General features: G+C 39.3%; 1 protein-coding gene across 5 annotated transcripts in view; it reads right to left on the reverse strand.

Annotated features, from left to right (window-relative positions):
* Rdl (Resistant to dieldrin) overlaps positions 1-12956 on the reverse strand; it is a 77163-nt gene extending 64207 nt beyond the window's left edge. For all 5 annotated transcript variants that reach the window (XM_029316763.2, XM_029316767.2, XM_029316764.2 and 2 more), the window contains exon 1: positions 12707-12956. In XM_029316763.2, coding sequence (XP_029172596.1) covers positions 12707-12813 — 107 coding nt within the window. In that variant the 5' untranslated portion in view covers positions 12814-12956. The remainder of the gene's footprint in view (positions 1-12706) is intronic.
* Between the last annotated feature and the right edge of the window lie 1856 nt (positions 12957-14812).

A 14812-nucleotide genomic window follows, 5' to 3' on the forward strand; every position in this document is an offset into this window, starting at 1 on the left:
AATAAGCAAAATGATTTCTCTATATATATTTCACTTGCGAATAAATTAATCAAAATTGAATTTAAGTGGATTTAATTCATTTCAGACGCAAACATGTTATTAACTTTATAGTCGAGAGAACTTGCACGATACTTGAAACATCGTATATATATATATATATATATATATATATATTGATGTTATTTTTGTTTCAGTGCGTTCGTGAGACACGGCGACGGCGACGGCGGCTTCAGCGACGTACGCGAGCTCGATAAGAGCGCACAGGTATGGTAGTTAATTATATCAATGCCCCATTAGCGTGCCAGTATACCGCGTGATTACAATGGCTTTTTATACACGGGAGGGGTTCGCCGTCGGTACCGACATTGTCGGTGCTTTTTTCAGCCGGCTATATAAGCCTTGACTTACGAGAGTGGTCCGCGTAAATACGGCCAGTAATTATGTTCGCCGGAGAGAAATTATCCGTGTCGGGTTTTATCCAATTATCTCGACTCGGACTGTCGCGAGGGCAACGAAGACTCTTTTTTGTCTCGAATGCCGAGATTCCTTTCGACGAACGTTTTTATTAACGATATGCATCTGCGGCAGCTTGTTCCAAAGTAAGGACGTAAAGGCGATTTAGGACGTCGCGTCGTTATCGATTAAATTCTGTAGAATTACTAATTGGTAATTACGACTGAAATGCTTCGTTTGCCGTATAATACAGTGCAATGCGGAAATGCGGTCGATAACGTTATAAATATTTCTCATCGACTTGGGACACGTGTCCCCACGCTGATCAGAAATTCATAATGCGCGTCGGAAGAATAAAAGTAAATAACCTTGACATAGGGTGCAATTGATGTGTGAAGTTGCGTGGGATATACATATAATCACCGACGCTCGAAGATGCGGGATTATGCCGCAATTTTGTATTTATAGTTTATAGTTGTTATTGGCGTGATGAGAGATCAGTTAGGAGAGTCACGAATCTATTGGAAAGAATAATATTTGAACAAATAAAGTGATATGTCCACGACAGGCATATCGATATTTTAGAACATTGTTATGAAATGTATAACATATTTCATTATTATTGATAAATATTTTAATGACGAACTTTAAGATTTTATTGTCTCGTATGAAATATTTAATATTCGATTTGAAAAACATAATGATCAGTATTAGAGAATAATTGATTGAAGATTCGTCTTAAAACATTAAAATATTTTCGGCTAATTATAAAAGATATCTGATATATATAAAAATGAAAGATGCTCGACACATCACACGGTGTTTCTTTTCTTAAGATGGTCCATATGCAAATCACGGGAGTGGATGGTAGAATGAACTGGTTTTTGATTCGACGGAAAAACTCGACTCTACTCGTTGTTCTAGCTTAACTTTTAGACAAATTTCGACGGGGCTACCACGATGCATTACCTTAATGCGACCTAGAAAGTTCTTTTATTACGTTCCTACGGCGACACACATACACGTAGATATTTTCTCTATTCGTATTCGACAGTTTGATGCACACTTTTTCACATGGCCAACACATAGACGCGAATACCTGATCCTATTCATGCGTTGAATTACCAAACACGTTTCATCGCTCGAATTGTTTTTCTGGTTTTCTCGTATTTTTTGCAATTTCGCGAGTGCATACATATCGTACGAAGCTATTTAATTCCGATGCCAGCGGCATTATAACAAATTAAATCATTATTATAGTCGAATGATAACTGCGCATCCAAGATTTATAACGTTATGACGCTCGATTGCGCCATATATCGAAATAATATGTTTCTGATAAATTAATCATCCGAATATAACCAACATGAAAATAATTTCAATGTTTGTTTAACTTTGCAAACAAAATACCATTTCATATAACTCATATACTAAATGTCTAATGGAAAATATCGTATGTCTTAAAATAATTACGTTTATAGAAAAAATATATTTCCAGACTATCCATCGATACGATATCATTTGTAAAAATATGTGCGGGGTTCTACGTACATAAATATTTCGTGTTAAAAGCTATCCGCGATTCAACGACATGATCAATCGGCATGTTTGTATAAGGTAGCGTTATATGTACTTGCAATTCACACGCCACTTGGCGCTCTCTTCAGCTGTTGGCTCTATCGCCAACGCTCTTTCTCCTTTAAAACCATGTATCTATAGAAGATGCTATTGTACTTTCGTCGCTATTAGTTAGCCCTGGAATTTAGCCCTAACTCGACCTCGGCGCCTCAAGTATTCCGAACGTGTAGCGGCTTTAGTCGCGCAAACGGCGCGGCAAACGATCAAGGACGCAGACGTTAGTCGACGAGGGTGATGTCCTCGCCATTGATTGGCAGCCCTGGTCGCGCTCTCGTCAAGGTTCCGACATGCAGATACACGACCGCGCGATTGCGGGTTACGTTGGAGGCCAGTCTCTATTGTCGCGACCGTTGTTTCTCATCAATAACATTAATGTCGACGAAAGCACTTTGCCTATCGTCGAACTGACATGTTAAATTGCGCGATAACCATCGCAGATTTCTTCCATTGTCTCTTATATTTTGATTTATTGTGATTTTCTGTCGACGTTTTTCCTCGCATTTCGAACCAGCGATAAATGTTTAGCATACAACTCGAGTCCACGTGGATGCGAGGAACTATGCGGTTCTGGGATAGAAAATGCATCTATTTATTATCTAGCCATTTTCCTATCGATGTAGTGTCATTTGCGAAATGTAGATATCTGTTTCGTTACTTGATATCTGATGTAGGGAAATCAAGTGGAGAGAACAGATAGAGTGGTTGCTTCTGATCGGCGAGGCGTGCCTACCGGACTGTTTGACGTTTCCTTTGAAATGTCGTTTCATTTCCTGCCCATCGGCATCGATGCCATCATCGCGATAGACAGCAGGATGGACGTTGGATCGAGATCACGACTTTCAGAAATACATAGCGTATCGATTTTTTTTCCATATGATACAAACTAGCTTTGACATCGATAACGCGGATCTTATTTTTTTTTTTGGCTATGCGTACAATTTTATTATTTGGGTGCTTCGTGTATAAAAATACACAATACGGTGTAAAAATTAAATTCGTATAAACTGTATTTGTCCATAGAAAAAAAATAAATAAAAGAAGATATATTCCGATAAACAGAAAATAAAAACAGATTATCCAAAATCATTTTGTCATTTGTCAGAATGGCTTTCAACACCATCGCAAATTTGAAGAGTGGATTTTCATTAAGCCGTTCTTCGCGTTTTATTGAATTTCCATCTCTTTAGCGAGAGATTTCGATCGGGGCTTGCTCTTTTCGCGGATTTCGCCGAATCGCGCTTATCAAGAAACGTCTCGGGGCTTATCGTCGGACCCTAAGCGACAGATTGATTGGTAGTTTTTGCCGACATCTGATTCAGGGGTACAAATTCGATGGCTGGCGGTTGCCCGATACGATCTCGCATCGATTGCTGTACATCGACAGTGCGGTACATCCGCGCGACATTATGGACGTGGGCCGTTGTGCGGCTCGGTTGACCGAGTTTGCATCGGTGTTGGAGGTCCCATTGATTTCCTGGCCCATGTCAAGGCTGCACGCGAGAAACTCCCGTTCTCCTCCGACCACCCACAACCTACGACAATCCCCTTCGACCTCCCGCGACTGTGCCCCTTCTTTCTCGTCGGTTCCGCGTCTCATCGTCTTCGCTCGTCTTCGAATCCGCGTGCGTCACGCGTGCAATTTTCTGATTCGCATCATTAAGGGCCGGCTGTCGCGTCGCCTCGTCGACGAAAGAAAGCTTTTAAGGCTTCGATACCACTTTGTATCGCTCCCCGATGCGTGATGATTATCACGGATGACAGGTAATACGATGGCAGAGGTGATGATGGATTACGAAAGTTTCTGCACTTACACTTGTCACATATGCATTATACTTGAACGTGGAATATTAATATTTCTATCTTATCGTTCGACACTATGCGTGTTAATCATGCAGCTTAAGCTTTGATATTTTAGATCTCTAGGTAAATGACAGTTGCGTGACGTATGTAGAAGTAGTCTGTGTCTATTGAAATTGTTGGTCGCAACCCGCATCGTTTCCTCCGCAACTTGAAATACGAAGCATTTATTTGCAAGACCTGCGAGCCCGTATGAGAACTGCGTTTCGCTTCACGAGATCTGTATCCGATTTCTCGTCTTGGTTATTTTTTGTTTCAAATACATTTTTAATAATTCATTACTTTCGAGATATATACATACATGTATATATGTGTGCATAAATAGAAGTTAATGTTATTTTTTCACCTCATCTAGCGGTTTTTTTATAAATTGAGTTCTGAATAACTCGAAATGCTTGACTAACTATATTTATAAGCCATTATAAATATATAAACTTTTTTCTGTTTTTATAACAACGCAAACTGTTTTCGATATTCCATCGGTTTTCCTGTTTTTACAAACTGCAACGGTAGAAATTGTTTATCTGTCAATATACTGAGTCATGTTTATATCGACTATTTTCCGTGCAATGTTATGCAAGAAAAATATTTTTCCTTATACGTTCTAATTCGTGTTGTAAGATCCTATATATATTGCTTTTTTAATCATTTTAGTAACTGAGATATATGTATATTAAAAATAACCATCATATTTTTCTCTGTTGATTATTTATTAATCCTTAGTATTTCAAAATTTACGTTTTAATGTATAAATAAACACATGAATTATCGTAACTACATTTTACGAGTTCTGAAAATTCTTTGAAAATCTTGTTTGTATCAAATCGATTATTTTGTTTTCCTTACATGATATTTTCATCCAAAAGAGAATTTGTTAATTAGTTTATATTAATTTGTTTTTTGTCCATATCGTATGCACTGGTATTTGCCAGGCTTTTACATACTATTTGTATACGCCAGCATTTGGTACTAACTTTAGTTATAACATTTACTTATCGTGCTTGGCTTATTCTTTGACTTCGTTTCATTCATCCTTGAACGTAAATCGATCCCGTTGAATTTCTTCGCGACGCGTCTTACGTATCTTTCCATTCATTTATAAATAATTCGATTGACTTTGACCACTTGCATGCACATTACGAAGATATAGTAATGTCTTCTTTCGATGTCTCGTCTCTCGAGAAAATGTTTCCGATAATTACTGTTGGAACAATTTGCATTTAAATACCTTATTCGATCCTTCTTCTGTTATCATAAATTTTGTTATTATATGTTCCGCTCTAATTATTATTAATTATGATTTATGTATATCAATATCGTTTCTTTTTACCGACGTTAATTGCATCAAATTACATTAAAGACAAGCAAATTCGCGCAAGATATATTGCCATTTTTAAAAGAACGGATAAATTTATGACTTTCTTATTACGTCACGCAACCCTGAATTCTATTTGCAGACGTGTCTTCGACCTAGGAATAAGGAGTTACGTGTGCACGTTGTCATAACTTATCCGTTCTTGCGGCCATGACGCGGCCGCCGACGACGTAATAATTTGGTTTATTCCATTCGCGTTGCGTGGCAGAATCTCCGTTATTCAGCGAGTGGTAATTTGAAAGTAATTTGAAAGTACGGCAACTGTCACGGCACGGTCGCGGATTTTGCAACGTGGCGGTCGTGTTATAGGAGGGATGCGGGGCGGAACAACCGCATATTAATTGTGACACTCCGCCGCGCGGAGCACGAATTTATGAGCGCAAAAGCCACGAGTTAAAATCCAGAAGCGGACGGGAAAGTCTCCGTATCGCGTGACCGACTCGAGCCGTGTGCTCGACCCTCCATCGCGGTTACTGTCCAAGTACTCTAACTCCGACACTAATAACCCCGACCGACGCGTTTACCGTATCGTCGCGATATTTGCGACGGGGGAAACGCGCCGGTAGAGAGAATCGACGAAAATTGCAATCGAACTTCCGTAGGAAAATGACATAGCGCTTGAGAAAGCATAGCGCAAGGAACACGTAAAGCCGCGTAAAAAGTTTGTTCGAAGGCCAAGCGTGTTGTATGTTTAAATATGTTCCCGTACGCGATCTACTATATACGCAATGCAAAAGAGTGTAAGTTTACGATGGAGTGTATAGTTGCATTACTTATTCACTACACAAGTCGTGTTGATATAATATACATTTTTACTGTAGGTATTATAAACGAATCAATAAAAAAAGTGAGCATTTGCTTTTCTTTTGAATAAACATTAAATTTTATTTGCATATTTAATATAAAAAAAATAAAAATAAAAAAACAAATAAAAAAAAATAAATTTAAAAAAATGGAGAACAAAAATTAAAAAACAAAAAAAAATTAATTATGCCCCCTTCTGGAAAAAATGTTGCGGACGCTAAAATTGAGAGATGTAATATTTTTTCGTATATGGTTGATAATTTCGGATTTATATATAGAAACCTGAGAATTGTTGGAATATATCGTCGACCAAAGGCGAACGAGCCCAGTGTGGATGAAATCATTAGTATCGAGGCTACGGTTTCCTGTATCGCTACCGCGCTCGGAATATGGTACTCGATATGCTAGTGGTAAAGCTCGAGAAACAGTCAGCCGTCTGAATGATCAGCGCGACTCGGCCGGATATTATAGTTACCGAAGAATATTCGATTTGTAGGTAACTAGATGGACTCGCTCGTCGATCCGGATCTCGTGTCTTCGATTCGCGCCTCTTCGCTGTCGAGTTACCGGCCGCCATTCCGATTAAGTTTGAAGTTACTATCGGAAATATGTTTTGTTATGTCTCTCACGCTATATATAAACAATCTCGCCAAACGTCATAACTTCGTCGGTCGGTAGAAATACAGCGCGGGTCATGAAGTGACGTGTCGGAAATAACGTTCGATTGTACGTATGTCGTAAAAGCGTGATTGCAGACTTATTGCAAAATTTAGTGCATGCGTTTTTCCTCTTATTGTATCTTTTTTACATGCAACCTTCTTACAGTCTTGAAACAAAAGGGCAAAACAATTTGCAACAAGAAAGAAAGAAATATATTTTGCTTTATTTTTCGCGAAGATATAATCCAGAGTTTTTCTTATTAGATCTTTTGTTCCCTCTTCGTAAAGATAATTTAGAATTTATATTATTATAGTTCTATCTTTTAATTACGTTTTTAAATTTATTTTTCTCTTTCTTTTTAAAATATAATAAAAGAAATCTCTTTTGTTGTAAAAAATGTAAAAGAGCGCAGTTAAATAGAATGGACTTATAGTCATTACGATATATGAATCGTGACATAAATTGTTAAGACTCGCACAATTCCGTATGGTTTCATCAATCACCCGCGTAAGCGCGCATTAATAATCGTCCACTATTAAATATGCATTGGTTGTTTGCGAACGAAGCGTCATTCTCTCTCTCTCTCTCTCTGCTCTCCTCTCGCTATTCCACTGTGCCCGATTTCTGTCAGCCATTATATGCCAACTGTCAGTCACTAATTGTGTACGTAAAATGCTCCGTTTTTGAATTTGGAGCATGACAACCATCGTAACCTATGTTATTAATTAATATTGATGCACACAATGCACCAATGCAAAGATGTATATTTAAAAAAAATTGGAATTATTTTTCCATGTTATATTATATTGCTATGAGATACGTTTTGATACATATCATGTGTATTTATTGCCAGTAACATTCCGTTAGATTTCTATTGTAGTTATATGTATCTTTTATCGTTTCTTATGACATTTACAATTATGCCATTTATTTAATATTGTTTTAAACGTAGAAATGTGAAACTTTGGAATATGTAAATAAATCATGCTTTATGTAGTTGCCGAAATATCTCTGCATAGACGACATAATTTTTTAATGGTCTAACCAGTAACGTAGAAAATTCAGCAGTTACTGCCAGACTTCTACTTCATATTCGGATATACATGGTAGCATTCCAAAAGCGGAAGCGCATTTAAAGCTCCATTACACGAATACAGGATGCCAGATATATTCGTAGAACCGCGAGAAAGATAAATCTTTTCTGCCCGAAACACACGGTAATGGAAAAACACTCGGTGGCATCGGTTGTCATCCTTCCAACCGATAGTGGTGTTGCCAACGCGGTTGCATAGGTCAGGTTAGAAACAGAGATATGCGAAAGAAAACAACAATCCGTCTCTTGTCTCGCAGAAGTGGCCGCGTTTGTACGCTGCCGCCGAAAATGGGTCAGTCGAAGGCGAATGATTTGGCGCGATTTCGTCTGTTTCCGCGGTGGGCGATGCTCTTGCAACGAAAACACGACAATTCTCAACCGGATGATAATCCAGGACGTTTCCAATTCCGGAAAGTTGCCAAGGTATTCCACGAGAATCGCGTCCCGACATGAGATATCACAGATCGATAAGTAGCGCCTTCCGCGAAATCCTTGAACGGATATTTTCGACAATAGCCATTAATTACTCGCGATATAATCTCAACTCTTAATATATAGTCTCCATGGTACTGATTGATGTGGAGAACCAAATTTATGATTTTGATAAATGGCACGTGGACGTTTTTCTCTATTCTTAAAATAAAATAATACGTAGCAGAAAAAATTTAAATATACAATATTGTCGAAGAGATATATTTAAAATTTTTAAATTTACTTTATATCCCATTTTGACACTCATATATACACACAAATAAACAAAAAGAAATAGATTTACACGCAGAAATTGATAAATATGGACAAATGATCATTATGTCACTATTTCAATCAATTTTTCGCTGATGCATTCATTCAACCACTCTTATCTTCGTTATCTAACAACTTATCAATTACGTGATAAATTACCATCGTTCGAAAGTAATTGCCCGTTCGATGGCTAGAATCGTCAGACTTTAAGTAATGAGGCTATCTCGAGGCTAGCGGAAACTTGAATGAAGATGGCGTGATGTAATTGAAAATTCGGATCGAACTTGGGCCGGATAGCCTAGTGAGGCGAGAAGGTTGTTCTCTCCTCGCTCTGCACGGAGAAAGAGCTCGGTGCGCGCCACCGATCCGAGAGTGAGCGAGGGTGGCGACGATCCTAGCCGCGATGGGCGGCGTAGGAGGATTTGGAGCTCTGCCACGTCGGGAGCACCCTCCTGCTCGAGAGCTCTACTGCGATCACCGATACCACACTACAGTACCTCCGCGGTTGGTACTCGTTAGGGTTTGGAGGAGGCCAGAGAGAAACGCGCGGAGACTCTCTCTCGAGGAGGAAACAGGTGGAACGACCGAGGCTCTGCTCGCCGGAAGAGCGTAAATATTGATATTCCCTCTTGTAGCGTGTAACTACTAGTTTATTCCAGCTCTCGTTCAATATAATAACGCTCGCGAATTAAAACTATTTCGGCATTGCTGCGGCTCCCGACTCGCTATTAATCATTATTATCCGATACTACGAGAGAATCGTGTGCAATTGCCTGAAATTTGCAATGTCTGAAGAGTGTAAAATTGTTTAATAGACTTGTCAGGAATATATGTATCTTGTTAGACTAAAACACGTAGAGATAATGTCGATGTTAGTCAATGTCATTGACTATAAGTTCCCTATATTCTCTCGTAACGATAAAAGTTAAACTCATGTTCCCCTTCTCCTCGTTATCGTTTATTCCGTGATTATTAATGATTCTATATTCGTCGGAATGTAAATGCGGTAGATTGTTGGGAAGCCTTCACTGTCTGACCTCGATGAAAAGCAGAGGCTGTTTCTCATATCATTTATTTTAATGCCTTAAATAAGAAGATACCCCTATGATTTATCGTTACGTTAAATATAGTTTTCATTCAAAGAATTATAGTGATACAATCATACAAATCATGATACAATCATACAATTTAATTCGTAATAAAAATTGATAATATACATATTTACATCATAAAGAAAATTTAGATTAACATTTTTTAATCCAAAAATGTCTAAAGAAAATTAATTGAACCAGAATATATTCTATGATCTATCTTGGAATTTTTTGCGCCACGCACGATAAAAATAATAGCGATTAATTGTTTTGATTACTATTCAAATCACACTACGAGTTTTACACTATATTATATGTTGTATTAATATACATTTAGAAGATATTGATAAGATGATTAGAAGATGCGACTAACATGTTATTTACCAATAGCAAGATTTCAGTAATAAAGAAACGGTATCGCGCGATCGCCAGGGAAAGAGTCCGAGTGAAGTCAGCCGTCGGTCACGAGTGCAACGCGTCGAATGTTTCGTGCAAAGTGATCGATAACGCTGCTTCTCTCGTGCCGCGAAAACCTTTGCTACATTTGCAGATTATTAATACGTGCCACTAGTGAATCGCGATCAACGGATGAGCGAGTATAGCCAATTTCAGTATCGACATTGTTTGCACTTTGTTACTGTTACTCGCGTCTCTACCTCTATTCTTTCTACTTGTCTACAGTTTATCGTTTTGTTTCTGCTTGTCGCATGTGTATTTTTTTAATCGACAATAAATCTCGCGTATTTTGCGAACGTTTCCGCTTTAATTGTTCCGTGGCAGTTAAAACGCTTGGAAAAATTATTCCACTGATTAGTGAACGATAAATGCATAATAATCGCGTTGCTACACTTCTTTTTCTCATTATTCAGATAATCACATTCGGAAGAAAATAATATCAGAAAATAGAGCGCATAAGTTTTTCTTTACAAGAGTATACAGTCTAATTTAATACTCTCTCTTATGTGATTTCAATTTTATATAATTATTTGACATGAGTTTACATATTGACTGATAAATTATAATTATTTATTTATTGGAAATAGATGATATTATTAGAGAACAATTCACACACATTAAAGTATTAATAATTAAACAATTAATAATTAACGATCCAATGTTTAATATATAACTTTTATCGACCAACAGCTATCGATCGGTAAAAAGCATAGCAGAGTTGATACGATTTACGTTTAGCATTGCGCGAAATGTGCGTTAGACTTGAAACGCGAGGAGCTTCTTCATCATTATCTAGGAAGCGCGAGGAATAGTGTCAATCGTGATCATGGAAAGAGCTTGCGCGCGTAGTGGTGAGACATACGCCAGGGCATGCGATGTGGCTGCATGTATCCGCTCATTTACATGCAATCACGAAGATGCATCCAGACGGCAGAGACAGAGAGAGAGAGAGAGAGAGAGAGAGGAGATAGAGGGCAAAAGGGAGAGCGCTGCTTACATTGTGGTGCCCCTTATGTCAAAGGCTAAACCTATCTTGTTTGTGTGCACACTTGATAGTAGGCAGCGGATTGACGTCAGCGACACGATCGCGTAATAAAACTTCGTTATTCTCGTCGAAATATAGCATAATGAGTGACGCGTAACGCGATGAGGATGCCACACACATGATTTGCCCAACACAATATTTTTCCGATATTAAAATGGAAGGATGAATTTTTATCTTGCAAAAGTGTTTTTGTCTCCCATTTAATTGGCGTAAAAAATATGCATTGTTCTTATATCATGAAGTATAAAATTTATGTTGACAATTATATTGGCGATTAAAATATTGATCAGAGATATCTAATGCGATATCTGGAAGAGTGAACAAACTCAAAGTTCATCTACGTTTGTAATAACATGTTTCGTCGTAAAAGTATCTTTTAAAAGTATCTAGACACACAAATATTGACTTTTCTAAAATATCAAACAATTTCTTAAATGAGAATGTCTGCGACAGGTATAAAATCATTTTTCTTCTTCTTCTAAATACACGTCTATCTCAACTATTTTATTCCCACGCACTCCAAACGTTTCATTCATAGAAAATAATGATCGGAAATAATTTGCGCGATAAATTCTGGATGCTGCGCAAGTACAAAAGGAGATGTCAACACCTGACTGCCGCAGCATCCCCCATTTTCTAATACTCCCCTAATAAACATTCTTACTTGATATACCTAGCTATTAACGAAACGTCACGATAATTCATATATATTAAATAACGATAAAATTAATGAAGTCGCCAGTGATGAGTAAAACCATACAAATTCATTGAAATTTCAACCTAACTGGCACAATTTAATTAGAAACACTACGTTTCGACCCTTAGCTACGGGTCCTTTTCAAGTGTAACTTTCAAGATGTTGATTCGACAGCAGTAAAATTACTAATGAATCATTAGTTATTTTACTGCTGTCGAATCAACATCTTGAAAGTTATGGGTCGAAACGTAGTGTTTCTAATTAAATTGTACTGGCCAGTTAGGCCGAAATTTCAATAAATTCATATACAGGGTGTCCAATAACTAACGAACCAACGATTACAAATAGATTCTTTGGTCAATTTGGGAACGATTTTTTACAACTTTCCAATATTTGTCATTATGTATCTTTATAACTAAGCCTCAAATTAAAATTTTATTATAGTAAACTCTACCTGAAATTAACTGAAGAATGTAATTATGTTAGACTTTTAACTCCAAAACGTTTAGTTTTCAAAAAACCCTTTTTTTTTCAATCGCTTATAACTCCAAAATTATTGACGTCTCAACATTTTTGCTAAGGAAAAATCGTCTCCAAATCGGCCAGAGAATCCGCTCTTAATCATTCGTCCGTTAGTTACCGGACACTCTGTATATTACGCTTGATAAAATCACCACTCTCAGCATCAACTTGCACGAAAGAAGCTAATACCAAGACAACTCTGAAATTTGGAACAATAACACGTCCCGTTCGGGTCTAAGAAGTGAGCGTGCATAAAAGCGGGTTGACTTACGCGGCGTATGCAAACGGTGCGCGATGCGTGGCGGGCAGCAGGACGACCGTGGCCGCGAGGAGGACGAGGCTCCCGGATGCGGCGTGGAAGGACCCCATGGTTGTCATCCCGCGCTCTAGAGAGAAGGGACCAGGGCACCACCCCGACGGCGGCTAGGACGAGGACGGCGACGAAGGAAACGTCGACGGCTGTCCCGAGGCGTTGCTACCTGGCGCGTTGACCCGGCGTCTCTCTGCGTGTCGTCCGCGTCTCACCCTCCCTCCCTCCCTCCCGCCCGTCCCGCCCTCCTACCCCCGTCTTGCTTCCTCGTCGGGCTCCTCTCCGTGTGCTCTCTTCTGGCCCTCCGCTTTTTTTCTCGATTTTCCTTCTCTGTCTCCTTCGCCCTAGTGACGAGCACTATCACTCTCACGATCTCGTCTCCCTTTCGTCGAGCACTCGGAGCGACACTCGGTTTAATCTGAATGATCCTATATACCGCGTACACCCTTCCTTTCGTCTTAGGTGACAGCGTATATATATATATATATATATATTCGCGTATTTCGCCACTCGAGATCTCGCAAGAGCCTCGGCACCGCTTGACGCGATAAACGGAGACGTGTGATAAATTTGGCGAGATTCTTTATCAACCTCTTCGCGAAACTCTTCTCTCTCTCTCCTTCTCTCCCGTTTCTTCCCGTTCGGCGTCGAGTTTCCTTCGCGATTCCCGCTGCGTTTTCGAAGCGAAGAGATAACCGGGGGATGTAACACACTCGGGCGGGGGTTAACGGGTGTCGGCGGAGGAGGGAGAGTCCTCTCCTGGAGGTTGTGCGATGATGCCTCCTTCGTCCTGCAGCGTCCTACAGCGCCGGAGCCTTCCGATCGCCGGCGACGTCCTGCCACGAGCTCTGCCTCCGCTCCGGGATTCCTCTTCTCGCGATAGACATTTTTCTGCTTCTTCTTCTCTTCGTCGTCGCTTTGCTCTGCGCTCACCCGCGGCTCTTCCTGCTTCCTCTCGCTCTCGCCTTCTCTCGCGGGGAGACACTCGGTCAGCACCCGCGGTACACCGCTACGCGCTCGGGAGTGGCGGCTCTCGCGTCTAGCCCGGCCGTTTCAGCGCGCAGGCGCAGTTCCTTCCTTTCTGCCTGCCAGCCTGCCCGCGCGCTCTCTTGCCTACCTGTCTCTAACCACCCCTCGACCAACCCTTACCTCCCACTCTCTTTCTCTTTCCCTTGTGTCCACCCTGACATGCTCGCCTGCTCGCCGACGACTGCCGTCGTGCCTGCGCTCGCTGTCACCCTGACTGCCTGATTGTTTCATGAACTTACGAGTTTTCGTCACCCTACCCTTCAGATCTCGGTAGATCTTACGTAGATTTTCGATGCGCAGCGGAAGAAGATTGTGTTTATTTAGGGATTTTTTTTTTTTTTAAAGATCCAGATTTCGTTGGATTAAAATTTATTTAGGAAATGTTGATGCGTTCGCGTGGGAGATCGCGTGATATTTCATAAGATGCTTATATAAGATGTACTTTGAAACTTTGTTAAGTTGGGTAACTAGTGCATGTAAATGTATACAATCTACTAGCTAAGTTACAGCTTTCAATTAGATGTGCGCTATAATTGAAATAATGGCCATTATGATGTTTCGAGTATGGTTGGTATATCACGAAGATAATATCGAGACTGAAGATACTTTAACTACAGCGTGATTGCCTGCTTGTCTGCTTGTCTCATAATTGTCTCGCTAAATTCATTTTCATCTTTCCGTCTTTGCCTTTCCTTCTCATTGGATCTCACTAATACGCATATATTTATGTAAATTAGAGAGGATATTAAGCTTGCTATCTCTTACAATAAATTTTGACATTATGTGTTAAAGCATAAAATTGTTTGCAGGTATAGAAACGCCGCTACTTTATTGTTTTTAAATAATAAGATTGTTAAGATTTTAGCAGACATGTTTAGCACGTGACGAATGATTGTTGTGAAATCTCGAATAAAGTAATATAGACGAAAATTGTTGCTTCTGAATTATCTGTGTGATTTTAAAATTTAATTAATAATTACATCCTTACGTGCATTCGTATGATAATATAATATCATTATCTTTTCTCGTATTTAAACA

This window comes from Nylanderia fulva, unplaced genomic scaffold (assembly GCF_048542155.1).
Source record: "Nylanderia fulva isolate GAGA-0341 unplaced genomic scaffold, ASM4854215v1 Scaffold5, whole genome shotgun sequence".
Classification (NCBI taxonomy): domain Eukaryota; kingdom Metazoa; phylum Arthropoda; class Insecta; order Hymenoptera; family Formicidae; genus Nylanderia; species Nylanderia fulva.